Source organism: Jatropha curcas, chromosome 11, assembly GCF_041381405.1.
Source record: "Jatropha curcas cultivar XTBG-Jc1 chromosome 11, XTBG_Jcur_1.0, whole genome shotgun sequence".
NCBI lineage: Eukaryota > Viridiplantae > Streptophyta > Magnoliopsida > Malpighiales > Euphorbiaceae > Jatropha > Jatropha curcas.
The window spans coordinates 11,381,514-11,395,767 of NC_143161.1; the positions used below are offsets into that span (position 1 = coordinate 11,381,514).

General features: G+C 32.0%; 1 protein-coding gene and 1 pseudogene across 1 annotated transcript; one reads left to right on the top strand and one right to left on the bottom strand.

Annotated features, from left to right (window-relative positions):
* The first annotated feature begins 4,604 nt into the window (after positions 1-4,604).
* On the top strand, positions 4,605-5,066 carry LOC105636341 (allyl alcohol dehydrogenase-like protein). The gene has a single exon (XM_012219605.4). It carries the CDS (start codon positions 4,669-4,671, stop codon positions 4,948-4,950), a length of 282 nt encoding a protein of 93 aa, XP_012074995.1. The 5' UTR covers positions 4,605-4,668; the 3' UTR covers positions 4,951-5,066.
* Positions 5,067-10,454: 5,388 nt separating this feature from the next.
* On the bottom strand, positions 10,455-13,680 carry LOC105636332 (uncharacterized; annotated as a pseudogene).
* Between the last annotated feature and the right edge of the window lie 574 nt (positions 13,681-14,254).

Consider the following 14,254-nt stretch of genomic DNA (forward strand, 5'->3'; position numbering starts at 1 on the left):
TTTCATGGGATTCAAGCATTACATTCAACTTCTATTCTATCCAAGTAAGTAAACCTTCTTGAATTTCATCATTGAATCATTTGGTGATATTTTTAGAGTATTCATAAGAATTCTTATGTATAGGAGAGGTGAGCTCAAAGGTAGAAGGAAGCTAAAAAGAAGAGCTCAAGCTTTTTGGAGTGAAGGTGTGCTATCTCTTTTAGTTTAATTAATTTCCTTGCATGAGAATTTGTGTGGTGTGTTGATAATGAGAAAATATTTTGTTTAATGTTGAGTAAGAAGACTGAAAATGGTGAAAAAGCATGAGATGAAATGAATAAATGAAGTAAAAAGTGAGTTCATGCTGAAATAGGTTTTGTTGGAAAAGTAACCAGTAACTTCACCTTGATTTTAACCCTATTTAATGATGGAATTAGGAAGTGGCATAGAAGAGTTATTTGTTCCTCTATGTGTTAGCTTTCAATAGGTTTTTGAATCACTCAAATCAGAGTTATAGATTGAGAGATATAACCAAAATAGTACAGACTGCGCAGGCTGGAAAACACGATGCGCGCTCGCGAATTTCATGTCGAGCTCGCGCATTGTGCCTGTAAACTCTCTGACTCTCATTTTTCGCTTCTCGCGCTCGCGAATTTCATTGCGCGCTCGCGAATTTGGCCTGTAAACTCACTGACCCTCATATGTGCTTCTCACGCTCGCGACTTTGCATGGCGCGCTCGTGACTTTGCATGGCGCGCTCGCGACTTGTGTTTTGATGCTCTTTTGGACCTCATTTTCTATGTAATTGTATTCCTTTGCTCAACTTGTATGCCTCCAATCATTTTAAGACAAAAAGACAACATGAACACATGTATAAACACAAAATGCAAGCATGCAAATGATGTGAAACTAACATGACACAAGTTGCCCGCTTGGCGAGGCTATCAGCATACAGGTAAGCGGTATGGGTTATGAAATTATGAAGCAGTTAATATGCTTTTGTTTTATATATTGACATACCGATATTATGCTCCATTAAGGTTAGGTAGAAACCATGTAGATAAGGCTATGTCGCGACATAGGATAGCAGATCTGTGCCCCATATAGTTTGGTACTCCAGCTACAGGCCGTTGAGTGGATATGATTGTATAATGGCCATAGCAGCTCAGTCATATAGTATTCATCCAGTTTCATACAGTTTTTCTTATCACTTTGGTTTCACTATAACCTTATGGAGCTATACAGTTATATTGACTACAAATTGCTTAATCATACAGTATAATGAGCAGCAAGTACGATAATGAAAGTATCATGATATGTGTGCTTACATTCCATATGTGATTACATGTTTATTTATACATATGTATGTGCTTACTTGTTTCTTTATTCATTGCGATATTCACTGAGTTTGAACCATAAGGAACATCAGGTACATCATGAAAGTATAATGTTATGTGTGCTTACTAGTTTATTTATTTAGTTCTTATGGAGCCATACAGTTATGCAATATACAGTATAATGAACAGCAAGTAAGGCAATGAAAATATAATGTTATCTGTTCTTACATGTTTTTTTATTTAATTCATGCAGTATAATGAACAGAAGATAAGATCATGATAGTATCATGATATGTGTGATTAAAGGTTCATGTAAAGGAATTATGAGATAATTAGAACTCAATTAGTTATGTTATGAATTAGAAGTTTATTCTTTGCTATAAAGATACATGTATGTTGCAATTTACTGATTCTAAGATTATCAATGCTTTTATGAACTTTGTATTTTAAGTAAGTTGCCATCGCACTTTGTTAAGTATGTGAATTATGAGCACCACTGAGTTTTATACTCAGCACGTTGATTTTTATCACGCGTAGGTTGAAGATCGTGGTTGCTACTTGAAGACTTGAAGAGTACTATCAAAGCAGAAGTGACTAATTTGGGAGCAGTAGAGTGAGAGTTATATAATTAAGAATTATGGCATGTATAATTATTACATTTGTTCGAGCTTATGTGATTGGATGTGATTGGCAATATAAGTGAAGCATGTAATTATTTTGGTGTAAGTAGTTGGAGATAAGAATAATACTTATGAAATGATTGAATATGAAATATGTTACTATAGTTGGTATGATTAGGTCATGAAGACTTGATATAGATCATGAATGCACTTAATTGCTGGATATTAAATGCTATTGATGATTTATACAATTATGAAAAGATATAAATAGTGTTATTGTGTTATGATGATTATTTGAAGATGTTGGAAGTTTAGAGTTTAATAGGGAGTGTTTTATATTCATATTTAGCATACAATATGATATCAGCATGACAGGACATAGGTTCAACCAGATTATAGCGTCTCGACTCGGTTCATTCGGGTTATTGCGTGGATCGGGAAAGGATGTTACAATTCAGATACTGATTCAGATGGTGATTCGGATGATAGAAATTCTACAAGTGGTTTTGGTCTTTATATGGGCAAAAATTCAATTTCCCAGATGGCTAAGAAACAACCAATCATTGCCCATTCTTCTATTGAAAGTGAGTATAAAGTAATTATTAATACTACAACTGAGACATTATGGCTTCATAGTTTGTTAACTGAACTTGGTTTCCCTCTTAAAGAGCCTGCCATTTTATGGTGTGATAATATTGGTGTAATTTATCTTTCGGCTAGTCCAGTGTTTCATGCTCACACTAAACATATCGAATTGGATTACCATTTTATTCGAAAGAAAGTGGCTAACCAATCATCTCGCCGACATATTTACCAAACCTTTATCTTGGCCCTTCTTTGAGCAACATTGTGGCAAGCTTTGGCTTCAATCTTCTTCATTATGCTTGTGGGAGGGCACTAGAGTAGTAATAGAGTATTTACTTGCTGTTTTTTAAGCTAAATCTTACCCAACTATTCTTTGTGATTTTTATTTTATTTTTTACCATTTTATGTAGGGATATTAACCATTGTATAAAGTTGTTTTGTTAACAACTTTATATTTTATACATTTCTCTTCTTTTGTAACATCAATACATGAAATACAATTAATTCCAAAGCACTTATAGTTGGTATGTATCTTTATTTCTAGTTGTAGTTGCTTCAAATGGGCATATATCAAGAATGGTTTCAACACTTGAAATAATAAGTAGAAATTTTCATGAAGTATTAAAGGTAATAATACACTTTTCAGTTGATATAATAAAGCCTAAAGCCTCAACATTCAGTACTATTTATCCTGAGACACTATATATATTATTTTAATGTATTTTAATATTGCTTTTTTTATTGTAACTTTTACATATGATAATACTTTGTGACTTTTTCAAGCCAAAATAAGATTGTATTGGCATAACTGATGACACTTATGTGCCAGGATGTGTTAATAAGGAAATCCAAATTCAATTCGTTGGTAGTAAAGGGTTCTTTATACAAAATATTATGGCTCTTATAGTTTTGATATCTTAATTTATATTGTTCTAGCTGGATGGAAAGGTACAACTCATGATGGACAATTTTCTGCTATGCAATTCACAAGAGAAATTTGAATTTTCTCAAACCATCGCCTGATAAATGTTATCTAATATTATCTTTTAAATTTTCTTATTAAATAATTTTAGATGCAACTATACATGTGCAATTGATATATTTTTTTATTACATACTTTTAGCATATGATTATTAAGATATATTTGTCATATATGCAGGAAAATAATATTTAGTCAATGTTGGATATCAATAAGATATGTTAGGCAAAATTAGTTGTGTTAATAGTTGTTGACTATTTAACTATTGTTTCATCAAACGGTAAAGGACTAACGTTTCATACTCTACTCCCTCAAACTCTAAACATTAGCACAAAAACTATGCCGCCGAACACAATAAATAGTAGTAATGTTTTTTATTAAGTCAAAATACTAAACACTACGTGAAAAGTTATTGCCGAACAAAGTCTTAAAAGTTACATCGAAAGAACTTTTGAAGTATAGAAGACATGATAAAATATATTACAAGTGAAGTCATATCCATTTGATATATAAAGAAATATTATAACTATATTTGTGACAATCCATAATTATATTCGAAGAAGAGCATTGACAGATCTAATACTTATTCGATTTATTAAAATCTTAATTTTATGCACCTGATATATTTAGTAGTACGGATGAAATCCAACTAGGAAAAACTTAATTTTTCAAGTTTTTAAAACTTTATTAGTGTTAATGGACTTCTTGACAGTAGAAAGTTTGTCAATTACATCATTAATTTGATTAGTGGCAATTTATTGGCAAAATTGAATAATCCAATTTAGCTCAATCTATACATAGAAATTAAATTAACAATATCAAAAATAAAATTTACAGATCAATTAGTTATTTTACCCTTTCAAGGATCATATTAATTTTTCTATTTTGATTGAACATACAATTGATCCAATTTTTCAAATTGGTCAAAAATATAATTAACGCAAAGAAAAAGATAAAGAAAATAAAATGACATTCACAATCAATCAACCGATGGACCAAAGAGCAAAGCTCAGGCCCAACTAAATTACTGTCGGAGCGGGAAGGTCATTATCGTAATTCGGAAAATTGGAGCATCCGGAAAACCCCAAATCATTTTATTAAGACCAAATTTTGCCCCCAAAACCCTAAACTCAGCCTTGACCAGAAAAATATTTCCCAATTCAGAGCCATGGGTCTTCTCTCCTGGTTCAAAGGAAGCCCCAAACCCGAAACGAAATCCTCTCAGACCTCAAAGCCCGAAATTTCGGAGGTACCCGGCATGAATGGCGCTGTGGAGGTTCCCCGGCCCTCTAAGAACGTTACTGTTTTCGAGTTTGGGTCCATCGCTGCTTCTAACGATAAGGTGACTCTGGCAGGATACTGTCCCGTCTCCGAGGAGCTCGAGCCCTGCCGCTGGGAAATCCTTCCTGCTAGTGAAGCCGACGCCCCGCAGTTTCGCGTGGTGTTTTGAGAGTGAGAAACAGATTAATTGGATTGTAAGAGGAAAGTTGCATTATGACGTTTCATGTGTTCATTGAATTGGGTTTTGCTTAATCCTCAAGAAAATGAATATAATTTTGGTAGCAATTTTTTCGTTGCTCTTGAATTTATGAATGTTCGTCTAAATTCCTGCCAATTTGATGATTTTTAATTTTTTCTATATTTTTGTCGCTATTATTTGTGTTGGGTGCTTTTTGTGCATAGAGTAGTGATAAGCTCTGCATAATTTGATTCACTATATTGATATAGATTATGTAAGGACACTTGTTTATGTGCATGGATAGATCTTATGGGTTGTAGAATGTGGTACATTATAAATTTAGAGTTGTAACAAGCTGAGTGGTCCAGTTCCATTCAAGCTTGATTCGAGCTTGAAAAAACCCAGCTTGATCTCAGCTTGTTTTCAGTTAATACGTTTAAAAATATAAACTTGCCTCTTTACATCCTTGACTCTGCTTGTTAAGCTTATGATACAAGCTCGAAGGAGCTTTTCGAGCAGCTCTAATTAAATACATTGAATATGGGCTATAATGGACTTGGGATAACTCATCATGAAGTACTTAGATTCAGTTCAACAATATTGAAGTGGTTCCATTTGTCTTCCGTAGCAACATACTAAAGAGCAGAGTAGCCTCTGTTATTTGAACAATCATTCATATTGCCACTTGTACAGAAACACAGTATCTGTTTCCTGGATATTTTTAATGGTTTAGAATATGTGGCTTACATGTAGATAACAAAAATGAAGATTTCTTGTTTCCTGGAAACTTGTATGCTAAATTTTGCCCCATAAACACAGTATCTGTTTCCTGGATATTTTTAATGGTTTAGAATATGTGGCTTACATGTAGATAACAAAAATGAAGATTTCTTTTTTCCTGGAAACTTGTATGCTAATTTTGCCCCATCTTTTAACTGTGATCATCATTCCCAAGCTGTGGTTAGGCATGGCATGTTGTGTTTTATTGTGTGTTTGTGTGTGTGTGTGTGTGTGTGTGTGTGTGTGTATATATATATTTTTTATTTTATTTTTAAATTATCTTTAGTTAATTAGCAGTTTTATTTGTTGATCTCTTTACCAAGGATATGAACAACTTAATCAATTCTTACGGTTTTCTCTTTGTTATTTCAATTTTTGATTAGCACAAAGAAATTTCCTTTTGGAGGTCTTAGGATTACTGCCTGCAGGTCTCCAGGCTTACAAGCATCAAAATAATGGCATGAAAAATTTGATTCTGTAATTTTAGAATATGGTTTTCAACATAATAATGCTGATAGATACATAATATTCTAATTGTACAAATTGAGTATGCATTTGTGATTGACAATATAGTGTATGTCATGTACTGTTACACAGGGCCTGTTATTGCATTCTCAGCATGTAAATTGTCAGGACATATTAGCAAGCCTAGTGCTGGATATTGGTATTTGGAAAGCAATTGTAGGAGTTTTTGGATACTTGAAGAGGAATGTGTATTGCAGATTATTTTGCAATAATTTTCCTGCATTTGTTAGAAAGTTATACTGATGCTAAATATGTACCTCATACTATTGATGATAAATCGACCGCAAGGTTGGATTTTAGGACATGAGGTGGTGCTGTTTCTTAGGCATTAAAGAAACAAAGTCGAATAACACATTCTACAATGGAATCTGAATTCATAGCATAAGCTGATGCGGGTAACGGTGCTGAATGGTTGGGGAATTTGGAATTGGATATAAGGAATGACATCCTATTTCCTCGCTGTGTGATATACAGATGCTATATTTTGACCAGGCAATGATGTCTAGACAACTTTGTAAAACTTATAATGAAAGGTCTAGAACCGGCCGATTACATAAATTCATTTTTCAATTTTATTATTTTAATCTTATGACACTCTTAATCTTTATTTTGATTTATCAAATGTTTTAACTTATAAAACTATATCTATTGAATACTTCAATTTTTAGAATTCTTTTATTGAACACTTAGAACTTGTAAAATTAGATCAATTAAATATTTATTAAAAATTATGAAAATTATTGTTTCAAAAGTAATATTAATAACATATTAAATTGATATTTTATAGATAAAAATAAAAAATCTTAAAAATTATTGATATTAATATCAAAAAGTATGTAATATTACTAAAATTTATAAATTCAAGTGCATAATAGATCATTTATTAATAAAGTTAAGGTTGAATTCAGGTTGCGATGAGAATAAAATTGTAAAGTTCAGGTATCATAAAATTAAAATTATAAATTCATGTTGAATTCATGCATTTAATTGTATAAAGATGTTAACTTTAGCCACCAATGCATGGTGAACTTATATAATTACCATAACTTGTATAAGGTATTATAATAATAATCTATCAAATCTGTCAATACAAGTACTTGTGATAGATTTGATGGAAGGTACCAATTAATAAAATTGGTAAGGCAATCCTTACTAGTTTTAAGAACCAATAAAAGTTAATTTGGTAAAGTAAATTTGTTGTCTTTTGATAAAAACATATGTTTGTCTCTCTGGAGGATGAATGACTGTATTCTTAACTTTTGTGTTATATATATATATATATATATATATATATATATATATAATTTTTAAACTTGAAGTGATGCTAGAATATTGAACTTCGTTTCCAATATTCAAACTTGAAAGAATTCTGGAAATTAATATTTTAGAATCAATCTTACATTTCCTGGAGGAATCTTAGTTTTCAAATTTGAGTTTGATTACTAAAAAAAAAAAAAAAAAAAAAAAATCGAGTCGAGTAATGTTATAATAAGTAGCTGGGTTCGACTCTATTTAATTACTATTCAGAGGATAAGTTACAACTTAAATAAACAAATAAATTGTCATGAGATCAATCAAGAGGCAAGTGATTTGATACTAATGCATACAATTTATGTTATGAATTTTACACTACAAAGGTCGTGCTTAAGCCGAAATGAATTCGTGTTTGACAACAATTTTTCATGTAAGGTTTAGTATTTTGATTTAGTAAAAATATTATTTTTATCATTAACCATGTTTGGTGATGAGCATTTACACAAGTGTTTAGAGAGGGGAATTATGAAACATTACTCCTTTAGATTTGACGAAAGGCTAGTTGAACAATTGACAATTGCTAGGACAGTTAACAACTACTAAAAAAATTAATTTTGCCAAATAGACTCTAAGGCAAAATAATTGATGAAACACTAATTAAATAATTGACACTTACTAAAACAGCTAATAATTACTAAAATAACTAATTTTGCCAAATAGACCTTAAGGCAAAATAAATTATCTGCGTTGCTTTAGTCTTGCCTACTAAGCAATCTCTATGTCGAGCCTTTATCCATGAGTTCAAGTAAACTTTTCCATTGAATCGAGTTTTAATCAACTCATGAGTCACATAACTCGTTTACAGCCTACAGATAATAACCAGTATAGTGCAACTATATAATGTTTCTCTAAGAGTATCTCCAATGTTAATGTGAATTATAGCTGATGTGTTATATGAAATAGAAAGTGTGAATTATGATATAGCTGAATGTCTATTTATAGACATTGAATTTTAAAAATCTCTCTCTAATGCACCATTTTCAAATTCTCTTGCATTCTCTTTCTTCTTCTCCTTTTTTTTTTTTTTGGGTCCATAATTTAATATACAATTAATCATTAAAAAGCAATAAATGCTCACAATGTCTAAGAGACTTTCTACAAATAGAAGGTGTAGCATATGATGTTTATTTTTTTTTTTTTTTTTTTCGACATAATAAATAGACATTAGCATTGAAGAATATTTTTTTAAAAAATCTTTTTATTTTTCTGAAGCGCCAATTAAATAAGAGCATGCATCGGAGATGCTCTAATCACACGTTGTGAGTTTAATGTAGAGATTGAAAAGTCAATGGAAGTAAGGTCCACATGAAAACCCCTTTGAATAGTTATATTTTCTCTTAAGTTTACATGGAAATTTCTGGGAAATTTCTAGAGTCCTTGTTGATGTTTTTAGGGATGCTCTAATCACACGTTGTGCATTTAATGTAGAGATCGAAAAGTCAATGGAAGTAAGGTCCACATGAAAACTCCTTTGATTAGTTATATTTTCTTTTAAGTCTACCTGAAAACTTTCAGTAAATTTATGGAGTCCTTACTGATGTTTTTAGGAATGCTCTAATCACACGTTATGAGTTTAATGTAGAGATCGGAAAAGTCAATAAAATTAAAGTTCACATGAAAATCCCTTTGATTAAGTATATTTTCTTTTAAGTCTATATGGAAATTTCTGGAGTCGTCGCTGATGTTTGTAGGACAAAATAATTATTGATGTTAGGATTTTTATGAAGGTCATGCGAGTCTACTGGCCCCTAGGGTACTCTCACATCCACCATCACTTACGCCTGCAAAGACTTATTGACTGCCAACTTTACCTAAAGTCGACATTGGACTTGCTTCGATAATGAGAGATGATAACTCATTGATTGCTATTACCTGTTTTTCGCCCATGGAAAATTAGAAAAGAAAAAAAAGACTCTGATTCTTTTAATCTTACATTATAATATTTTTTTATTTATTATATATTGTCATTGTTGATTTTTTAGTTGTTGTTTATATTCATTTATTATTATTTTTATGTAAAATAAGTATTAATTATATTTCCTTTTATATTAATAAAATTTAACAATATTAAAGCATGATTTCATTATGAAATTAACATGAAAATGACTAATTTATAAACAATATATATATATATATATATACAATTTGATTTATAAATCAATAACATCACCTTACAAATATGTTTTAAATATAAAATATATAGAAAATTTCATTAAATAAAAAATATAAATACATTTTGAATAAAAGAATGCATTGTAGCTTGATTAAGCTTATGGGAAAGAACTGAACTTTTTTGTCTATTTGGTTCAATTTTAATTAAATCCAAAAAATAAATCGAATTGGTTTGATTCAATTTAGTTATGCACCCTATTTAGTTCGGTTTGATATATATACTACATAGTTTCGGTTTATTTGTTGAGCATTTTTTGGTCCGAATCGGAGTGAACCAATTGATGGACACCCCTTTCAAACATGACAATGGGGCTGAGCAAACTTGGAAAAAATTGACAAATATAACAAAAACGGCTTAGTTAAAATGTTAAATGATTTGATTCATTTTTAGTTTCAAACAGAAAAAACTGAAATTTTTTTATTTCAATTCAGTTTTGAGATGAGGAAAATTGGATTTGGTTCATTTCAGTTTGATTCTCATTAAAAAATTTTGGTCTACTTAGTCAGAGTGGTTTTATTCGATTTGGTTTAACCGAATGGAGTAAAACAATCGAATCTCATTTTTGGCGACATAATCCCATTTCCTTGATAAATGTCTGCTTAGGATTCGAATTGAATTATAGAGATCAAAGAAAAAGAAATACATGTGAATCACTTATCCTTACTGAATTTGCGAAGAAGAACAATAAAACAGACACAAAAAATTTTGAAACTTCGAGAAATATCTTTTCACTCTCACACAGAATATTAACATGACTAAAATTTAATAACCTTACATGGAAATTCACATATGGAGTGTTATTCCAGTACTAAAATTACACAAGTTGTCACTGCAAGGATGAGAAAACAAATTCAATCCCAAAAAGCACTTTTTACTGAGGAGGCTAAAAACCTTATGCTCTACGTCGTGAGGGGATTGAACCTTCTAGTTTTATATATATATATATATATAGAACCTGGAAAAAAGAAATACAACAAGACAAACAAAAAGCCACAGATTATTCAAAAATGAGAAACTGATACATTTCATCACTTGTCATGCATTGTCAGCCATTGACAACTTCTCATATACTTCTGGCTCCTTAAATTTCTTCGGCAAGAAACAACGACCGCCGTTGCGCTGCTGGAGGTATATGGTTGCAGCCAAAAAAAGACCTCCTAAGGGAATAATCACATCCCAGGCAGTGGAGAAAAAATCTGCAGCTTTCTCAGCATACATATATGACCAATCTAAATCATCAAAATAGTAATGTTCCCTATAAAGATCGTATGCATGTGGGATCAAGCGTACTAATGTAGTCCCCATGTAAAAGAAAGAAGAGAGAGCTTTTTCTCTTGAGTTTAGAAAAATGTTAAAGATGATTTGAGGGAAAAGGAAACAGTCTAGTACTAATCCTGCATAAGATCTTAAGTCCACCAGCACTGAATGTTGATGACCATAAAAGCTTGTTGAACCCATTCCGTCGTTAAATTTGTTATTGATCTTCCAATTCAAGAACAAAGCAATCAAACCTCCAGCTATATATAATGGCAAAGACACATATAGTGCCTTTTTCTCAGCAATCCATGAGGCCTTTTGGTTTTTATCAGCCAATCTGGCGGACCATACAAGCTGCAGAAGCCTGAATTGCAGCAAAAATGCTACCATTGTTACTCCTCTTACAATCACCTCATGCATTTCAAGCCATCCTCCAAGAAGCAAACGTTGAGTATTTTGCTTTGACAAGAACAAGACTTCAAAGTTTAGCATTAGAGGGATCGTGCGCCCAAGTGTAAGTACTGCAAGCATTACAAGTGAGATGTAAGGGAAAACACTTGGATTTTTCTTCATGTGCAAGATTTGATATCCGACAAAAATGCAAACAAGCGTATTAGAGATCAAAGCCATTATGATCTCCATATCCATCCTCCATATTGACTCTTTTTGGCTGTAATAAGGAACTGCAGAAAAGGAAAGCGATTCAAAGTATAGAGGAGATGACTTTTCTCGTGTGCTTTGAATTCGTCCCTCAATATAATCTTTTGAATTTGTAGCAGAAAACTCAACATGAACAAGAATCTCACAGTCCATTGACTCATTTGCTGAAGTCTGATATTTGCAGCCAACCATACAGATAACTCCCGTTTCACCATCGTAAGTTCCTTCGGCTGAAATTTGCTCATTTTTATACTCCATTGAAGAAGCATTATATGATGTCAAGCTTATTTGGTAGCTGATGTTCATTGCTTTGAGTTTTGTTTCTTTCTTTGAGTTTTCTAGTTGTAGACCTGATCTGTAAAACACATTCCTTTCAGCAATTTTATCGTCCATAGAGATAGGATATGCATTTCCCCATCCAAATCTTTTTCCTTTGGAACTCTTTACTGACATATAAAAACTCATTTCATATGAATCAATCCCAGTTGGATACTGCTTTCCTTCACTTCTACTTGTCTGCTTTGGGCATGATTTTCTTGCCTTATCAACTACTGTATACTTGTACTTCAATCCAGGAATCTCAATTCTGTCACTTCATAACTATAGAACTTTATTTTGTCAAAGTAACCTGGATTCTCCACAGTTTTAGTACTCCAAAAATCTCCAACAATGCTACTTGTATTTCCAATTGACCAAACTGCAGGAAATCTCAAACTCAACCTCACTGAACAATCCTCAACTTGAGAAGTATCAAAAGAATAATAGTTGTTTGAACTTGAAATTCGACAAGCAACAACACATAATTGATTCTTCTTTGCATTCCATGATGCTTCGGCGACTAATGATGTGTTTGGATTGAAAGAGTTGTAATGACGAAAAGAGGTACTGTTAGGAAACTCTAACAGAAGTCTCAGACTTAGTTTATCAGCAGAACATTGGATCGAAGTTATGGACATGACTTGAGGCAAGTATTCAAAACCATTGCTAAAAAGGTTACAACTTTTTGAAGAATTGCAAGAACTTGCATAATCCAGTTTAAATGAATTAGTCCGATAACCAAATACTGAACAAATAGAAACACTCAATGGTAAACTGAGTGAATTCTGTGCAGTAGCAGTATCATCAACCTCACCGGAACATCCATGATCAACTTCTTTTGAAACCTCAGTATATGTATAATTCATTAAAGGGAACATCAAAAAAGAAATAGGCTGAAAATAGCTTGAATCATCAGCAGAACTCAAACTTTCCAATGTTCCGGTAACCAAACTAGTAATAGAACTTGAAATTTCAACAGAATTGAGCTTAATAAGAACAGAAAGGCCTTGAAGTTTGCCTTCTCCAGAATTAGAGGCAGTTGAGCCAACCATACAAAGCTTGCCACTGGATTTTGACCAGAACCCTTGTATATCAAAACTCAAAGCACCTCTATCAGACCAAGTCGAAATCACCAGAGAAGAATCTGAGAAACTTTGTATGATCCGGGAAGGTTGGAAAAGCAAACTGGCCTCGACCTTGTAGACACCATCAGCTTTAGTACTATATACATGATGAGTACGGAATAGAAGAATTTTTCTGTAATTTGATCGATAATAGTGACGAGATGAGTATGCATGTTTCAACATCTCATCCCCACCAAGGTAGTAACCATCTTGGTTTGGAGGAAAAGGGATGGTGGTGACTTCAGGAGCAATAGAGGTTGATTCAAGAACGATAGAGGCACAATGATCACGGTAACTAGGCATGTCAGATTGAGAGCAAGATACCATATTTGTGTATAACAGAGTGGTAAGAGCAAAAACTGTTGATAGTTGATACCATTTTCTTGGAGAGGTAGCCATGAAGTAACTCTTAGCTAAGTGTTAGTGATGAGGCTTGAATTTCCATAGGAGGAGGAACTCATACATATATATAGACAAACCAATTAATAATAGTTGTTGAGTATAATGAGGGAGGGAGAGAGACTCACGGACCTCTAAAATAATTAGTCTTTTTCAACATTAGGGTCGAACAAGAATTAGAAGGAACAAAAGGATTCATATAAAACAATGTTGTATGTTTAGATATTATATATGATCTATATCTACATGCTAGCCATATTTATATATAAGTTTAATAACAAAAAAAAAAAAATCAGTTTTCCTTCTAAAATACATCACACTAAACCTGAAACCTTATAAAATATTTTAGTGTGTGAAAATCTAATTTTTGATATTTAAGTAACGATGTTTTTTTTTTTTTTTTATTCGTTAGGAGGCAAATAGTTCAAAAATGATATGATAGGTTACACAACAAGTAGAGTTGTTCGTGGATTGGTTTAATTTGGTTTGAATACAATAATCAAACCAAATCTAAACTGGCAGATTGGAAAAATTAAAATCAAACCAAAACCATCAAAACTTTCAAAGCAAACTAAATATTTGGTTTGATTCGCTGATGATTTGGGTGGTCTGAAAGAAGTGAAATTAAACTTCCTTATTCAGCTAGTTAATAAGAAAAAAAAAAAAAGATTAACATTATACTAAATATGAAAATGAACTAATACAAACTATACCATAAAATACACATGATTTTAAGTAGCTATTG

What these genes read in the sequence shown, in the direction of transcription:
- LOC105636341 (XM_012219605.4), top strand. Translation starts at nt 4,669, where the DNA reads ATGGGTCTTCTCTCCTGGTTCAAAGGAAGCCCCAAACCCGAAACGAAA.